A 6,720-nucleotide genomic window follows, 5' to 3' on the forward strand; every position below is an offset into this window, starting at 1 on the left:
TAAATTGCTCTTGTTAGTTAACTGAGTACACTGGATTTCATGTTTGCAATACATTTCAACAAAGCATATGAATGAAGTCTCTCATGACTCTATTTTAACAAAATGGATTTGTGGTTTCTTGAACAGTTATATCAAGAGGCCACTGATTTATAAATCATGCCTGTTTAGGCGTAGCATCTGGTTGTTGAAATGTTCCTCTTGGTCTTATACTAGTTAATAATAAAAGAAATGCTATATAAACCAAGAAGGTGTTCTTATCAGACAAGCCAAAGTTCATGTTCTAGAAAGTCCTAGCAAGCTGGAATCATGGTTGGGGGGAGCATATAATTATAAAATGCCATTCTCAAGTTCCCTAAACTGCACCCCTCCTTAAGGCCAATTAGATAAATATGGAATGTTAGACACTTGGCATAAAGGGGGGTGGAGAGGGGACCGGGGTGCACACAACATCTACATTTGCTAGTAAACTGACTATGAGAGAAGAGGATGTGATTAGTACAATTCAGGCTCTGACGGACAGTCATGATCTATGGTCCTAAAGTAGAAAATTGTACTTGCTTCCCCATTATTAAGCTTCACTAAAAGCCTAAATTAAAAAAAAGAAAAGAAAGAAACATATCATTTTCTTAGGCATCAAGGCACGTACTAGATTTTCCAGAGGAGAAAGTGACAAGTTCCCCTGACACTGGAACTAAGCCTTGATGTTTACAACTCAACAGAGACAACCTACTCAGAATAAGACACCAATGATGGGACAAAGCCACCCGAGACCTGTGATGCAGCAGGATGGCCACAAGGAGACTCTACAACCACAAAACGACTGAACATCCCCTCTTCCAACCAACAAGTGTGTCACTGCTTCTTCATTAAAGACAGCTACTCTCATCTTTTTGTTTAAGTTGGGGTTTAGTTATTTTACAATGTTGTGTTGGTTTTTGCTGTACAATGAAGTGAATCAGCTGTATGTATACATATATCCCCTCCCTCCAGAACCTCCCTCCCACTCCCCTATCTCACTCCTCTAGGTCATCACAGAGCACTGAGCTGAGTTTCCTGGGCCATACAGGAGGTTCCCACTAGCTGTCTATTTTACCCATCCACCCCCGTCATCTTAATCTTCCTAACACCTAGGTGAGTTATGATGACGCCCAATTCCTGAATTGCCCTGCTTCCTTAAACCCTTGTAATTACCCAGCACAAGGCCAGATCCTATAAAAGGTCCCTCTCAACTGCCTCTTACCAAGGCACCCACAGTTCCTGAGCTGCACGATCTCCCTTGCTGTAGCAAGTAAGACCTAGTTTGTTTGACTCTCATCTTGTTTCTTGCGGTTCTTGGCTGGTGAGTTTCAGTACAGGGCAATCCTGATATTAATAATCTGCCTTGACCTCAGTCTGTGGATCCCTTTCATGGCTTTGGATCACCATAACCATGCTGCGCAAGCAGCAAAAGGGGGTGTTAGTTCACAAAAAACAAGAGTCCCAGTTTGAGATTACTGTCAATGAGTGACTGTGGCCAGCAGTCATCTAATTGTGTGATGGCATAAAAGCCACCTCACCCACACTCCTCCGCCTCTCTGAGTATATACACCAGGTGGCTATGGGTGTTACAGTGAGCAGTGGCACAGTGCAGCCTGTTTTCTTTCTTAGGGTCCCCCTTAGTCCACAGAAAGAAACAGAATACTCCCCATAACCTGTTACCATTTCAGATAGCTTTCTTTCTTATAGTGTCCATTAGTTCACAAAAGAAACAAAACATTCACCATAATCCAATAACTACCATCTCAGATAGGTTTCTTCGAGTTTCCATTAGTTTGTGAAAAGAAACAAAATTTCACCATAACCTAATAAGTATCATTTCAGATAGAGACATATTTCCCAATTTTAGAAACAATCATGTGACTTTTTTTTTCATTAGTGACTTTTAAAAAACTAGTTCTTATCTTTTTAAAAAGAGTTCTGATTTATAGACATCCAAAACTAAAATTTCACCCTTAAAGCTCAAGTCCAGTTACAATCAGGACACTAAATAAAAAACTGTAATGACAGCAACACATTTTTGAGCACTTACTATGTGCCTGGATTCGTGCTATTTTATATACATGTATTATTTCATTACATTTATGCAACAAGCCTTTAAGAACCAATATTCCCATTTTACAGGTGAGAAAACAGAGGTTCAAAAAGGCTAACTGGTGTACCTCAGTCACAGAGCTACGGGTGCCAGGGCCTAGTTTTGAATCCAAATGTCTGTAATTCCAAACTCTAAGATCACCAGGTAGATTGTTTTTCTTGGGCATGAGTATGCAACAATACTGACCTCGAAGACAATATAAGATTGGATTATAATGAAAGCAGTTAAAAAATACAAACTATAGAGCACTATTTAAAGTGTCTGATAATATTAGAATTTAATATTGCCATACCAAGTTTATTTTTACTATCCCATTTACAGCCAAAGCTACCAAGAAAAAGTCACCTTGCACAAGCTACTCTCTGTATCAAGGAAAATTCACATTTTAAAAACTAGTTGGTATATAAATTATCTGAAGTTAGCCTTGGATTTTTATAAGCTTCTCCTTTCTGAATTATCTTCTTTAAAAAAGGAAAACAACGCCTGTGTGAAGAGAATTTCAATGGGAAAACATTATCCCTCCTTCCCAATAAATAAAATAAAAATAAAAGGACCTTTAAAAGACACTTTCACTAACAGTTCTTTTCTGAACAAAACAAATAAGAGCAAAGGGCACCTTGACTACTACTTAGGAAATAAAATCAGAACACAGGGAAATCTGTAATTCTAATCACATTTACACCTTCTCTCCTTTTTTACATTTCTCATCCAAACATCCTTAGGAGCTCAATAGGCTTAAAAGAATTGGAGCAGGGTAGAGAACAAAGGTGAGTGGAATCTGAGAAACAGCTTAAATGGCTGTTCTCACCCTTTTAGTAATTTCAAATTGGGTAACATAGTATTCAGAAGATTTAAAAGTCACAAATATAGGATGACACTGTAAGAAGTTATTCTACCAGCTTATATTTTTTAAATGGCATTTTGGCCAGGCATCTCAGGAATTAACCACTTGTAGACAAGAAATGCAAGAAAGCACTAAAAAAAAAAAAAAAAAAAAAATTAACTTTCAAGAAAAACAAATATCAAATTTAAATGAACTAGCTTTAGTCAATGAAAGTCTACGTGCTAAATACATGTACTTGCTAACAAAAATATTAGTATTTCTATTCTTATGTGAGAATGACTATGTAGATATTAACTATGTTTTCTCTTGAGATTGAGGATAATTTTAGAAAATAAGGTTCAACTACTATACTCAATCAAATTAAATGTTATAGATCATATATAAATACAAAAATAAAGAAAAGCATTTATGAGCCATGTGGTATGTGCGATTCACTCAAATGGGGAAATGAAAAAAAATTTAGTGGAAAGATAAGAGACATCAATGTTTAAAGAAACAGTTTAATGTAATTATTCAAATAAAAAGTAATCAATAGTAGAGAAACAAAAAATTCATAATTATATCAAGTTCAGATGTGAGTGCTTGTTATTGGGTGATTCTGATTCAGAATAATACTTTCATGTGACTTTTTCTTACTGCAAATGTCAAAGGAATTCAGCACTTCTTTTCAGCAGCACTATTGATGTCCCTGAGTTCAGCCCTGCATGGCCCCCTCAGAAGGTGCTTCTATGACCCCTCCATCGCCTTAAGTCACAGATAAAGAAAGTACTAGCAATGGGGAAACAAACCAGAATGTCTTAGAAAAGAAGATGCCTGCCATCCTGGCTCTTTTTTGTGCCATGTGTATCAAACACAAATAAGTACGATTTCCTTCTCTGTAGGGCCCAGCTTCAGTTTCAGTAAAACGTTATGCCAGTGATGATACTCTGCAAAGTTCTTCTTCTAAAGAGATGAAACACACACAGGGTTCTATAACTGCAATACCTTCTAGTCACTCTATTACATTTAGCAAGTACCGGAAACACTGAGATATGAGAGGGGTGGAGAAATCAAGTCCTTAACTGTCCACATTTGTGAACGTATCAGCCAAAATTATGGGATGGGGGTGGAATCTAATTATTCAGCTGAGGATTTCACAGCTCAATGCCACGCCCCCACCCCTGCCGCCCTAACACACACAGTCACTTGAGCTGCTTTAGCTACTGGCAAGTGAGGTTTTTTGTTTTTGTTTTTTTTAATGAAACAAATGCACTGAAATGAAACGACCGGTTTACAAAGGGGGTGGTATCCTTTGAGGACAGAACTGCCCTAAGCTGAGAGCATCTATGCTGTTTCAACTAGTAAAAGTGCCTAGTACTGAACAGGTATCCAAATACATATTTGTGTGTTTGCTTAAAAAACTAGTCATGTAAACTAAAATAGATTCACTGTGCCCAAATGCTCAGATTCTCCTTGTGGGATGACTCTAGAACGGAGTTGATAACCAGCAAAGAAATCAAGCGAAAGAGCTACGGCTCCCCAGAGCTAGCAGCAAGTCTCCTCACCCTACACAGGCAGAGGAGAACAGATTTAGATCCAAGCATCCTCCACAAGTTCACTGTCCAGCCAATAAGCTCACAGCATTTGGCAATTAGCCTCGTAATTAGGTGCACTGCTCCAGTAAGATCTTAACTCCAGACACCTGCTGTTGCGTTTAATAACTAAGATCTGTTCTTCCAGACCGAATGTTACTGGAAATCCGCCCGCAGAAGCACGGAGCGGGCGCCGAATAGCTGGTAAAGGTGCAGGCGCACGCAAGAAGCAGAATCCACACTGGCCACACTCACTGTATTCCTTCCCCTTCAATCTCTGTCTGGTAGATCTCAGCCGTGTTAAGTGGCTCCCCGGTGCACTCTGTTTGATCGCCTGTTGCCAGCACATCGTTCAGGCGTTGCAACGACACAATGGTTCCGAGAGGCACACTGAGTTGGTACCTGCAAGGAGGGACTTGATGCCCAGGCATAAAGAGCGGGGCTCAGAGTTACACCAGGGTGAGTGCACAGGGTCCGAGTCCTCATAACAAAGGACACCGGCCGCCCTGGTCAGTACCCCATTCTCCAGCAAAGGAGGATAATGCAGGTTTGTGTTTTTAGTATCAAACTTGGAGCGATCAACCCAACTCCATCTACCGTGGGAGAAAGCAGCAAACCAAGGCCCCCCGGCGGGGCACTGGGGAAGTTCCCACTCGTAAAAGAATCGCGGTCAGGCAGCGCTGTCCCCCGCTGTCAGCTCTGCTGGCCTCTTGCATCGCATCAGTGAGACTAAGGGAGCCGGGCGGGAAGCGAACGCCCGGAGCTCGGCTCAGCAGCAGGCGGAGTCCTGGAGCTCCCGGAGCTACGCTGCACTCGGGATGGTCACACCGCCCTTCTCCGGGAGGCACCTTGTGCGGTCGGAGGACCTGAAAGGTCAACTTCTCCCACGAAAGGCCATTCCGAGAGCTTGAGCAGTGCAGGGTCCGCGCTCCGGACGCCCCAGCCCGTGCCCAGGCTCCCAGCCCTCTCCCACGGTCCGCGCCTTACCTGCCCGCGGTGAATCCGGCAGCCCCTTGACAGGTCCCACCAGGCGCCCCTGGAAAAGTTTCCGAACTTCTTCGCAGCTCTGCACGCCCTCGCTTCGGATAGACCCCACGAGAGCCAGCAGGAGGAGACATTGAGAGCCCACGCGCCAGGTCTGCGCGCTCATCTTCGGTGTCCCAGTCACTCCTTCCCTCGCCGCGGACCCCACTCTCCCCGCGTGCCCAGCGCTGCAGACGCTGGAAAGGCTCGGCGGTGCGATCCGGCGGCGGGCGGGAGTCCGGCCGCTCTGGGACCCCGGCTTCACCTTCTCCTCTAAGGTGCCCCGAGACGGACCGCGGTGTTCTCGGGCAGAGCGCCGCCGGGTCTCCCTCTCCGGCGGGAGCGAGATGGCGCGGCGCGAGCGAGGACAACGGCTGGAGCCGCACGGAGCCCGCGAGCATTCGGCTCTGGCCACCGCCGCGGTCGCCGCGGGCTGCACTGCCAGCTGCCAACCTGAGACTCGCCCGTGGGTCGCTCTCCGAGGACAGGCCCCGCCCCCTCTCCGTGGGCAGGCCCTGCCCCGTGGTTAAGCCACGCCCCCGCGCGACGCCACCGGCCGCACCCGCCCGGCGGCGGAGCCGCTTTCCACGCGGCCCTAGCTGGAGAAACACCCGAGCGGCGTTGCCTGGAGCAAGGAAACAAAACGAAACCCGACCTCCCTCTCCCCATCCATTCCTGGGACCAACAGTCTGATGAAAAGAAGAGCTCAGAGAAGACAAGATATGAGAAATACCAACTAGAACTAAGATGAAATACTTCCCTGTAAATCAAGGTCTTCAATGCATAGGAATTTGTATTTGAATTGCATGAAATGGTATCTGGGCACAATACAAAATACAAAAAAAAAAAAAAATTTATACTTAAAGATCTCAATTGTGAGGCTCGATAGCACTTAGTTTTAAAAGAGTGTACAGGAGAAGCTACTTTTTAAAAATTGTTTTATGTTGCCACTTCGGAATATTTTTCGTTAGTATTACGATTTTCTGAAAGAATTTAGAAGTCATAAAAAGTACATGTAAACAGTATAACGTCCTTGCTTTGGCAGTAAAATCCAGTTTCTTCTCTTATTACCCGTTAGCATCATATTTTGCTTCTGTACTTTTTATCTATAAGGGCCCTTCTGAGCTTTACCACTTCTCTAATTTTAAAAA

General features: G+C 43.8%; 1 protein-coding gene across 1 annotated transcript in view; it reads right to left on the reverse strand.

Annotated features, from left to right (window-relative positions):
* The window catches only part of GPC5 (glypican 5), a 908,679-nt gene extending 902,983 nt beyond the window's left edge, over positions 1–5,696 (reverse strand). Inside the window, 1 exon segment of the mRNA XM_010854706.1 lies at positions 5,534–5,696. Within this exon segment, the coding sequence (XP_010853008.1) occupies positions 5,534–5,696 (163 nt within the window).
* Between the last annotated feature and the right edge of the window lie 1,024 nt (positions 5,697–6,720).

Source organism: Bison bison, unplaced genomic scaffold, assembly GCF_000754665.1.
Source record: "Bison bison bison isolate TAMUID 2011002044 unplaced genomic scaffold, Bison_UMD1.0 scf7180017864347, whole genome shotgun sequence".
Classification (NCBI taxonomy): domain Eukaryota; kingdom Metazoa; phylum Chordata; class Mammalia; order Artiodactyla; family Bovidae; genus Bison; species Bison bison.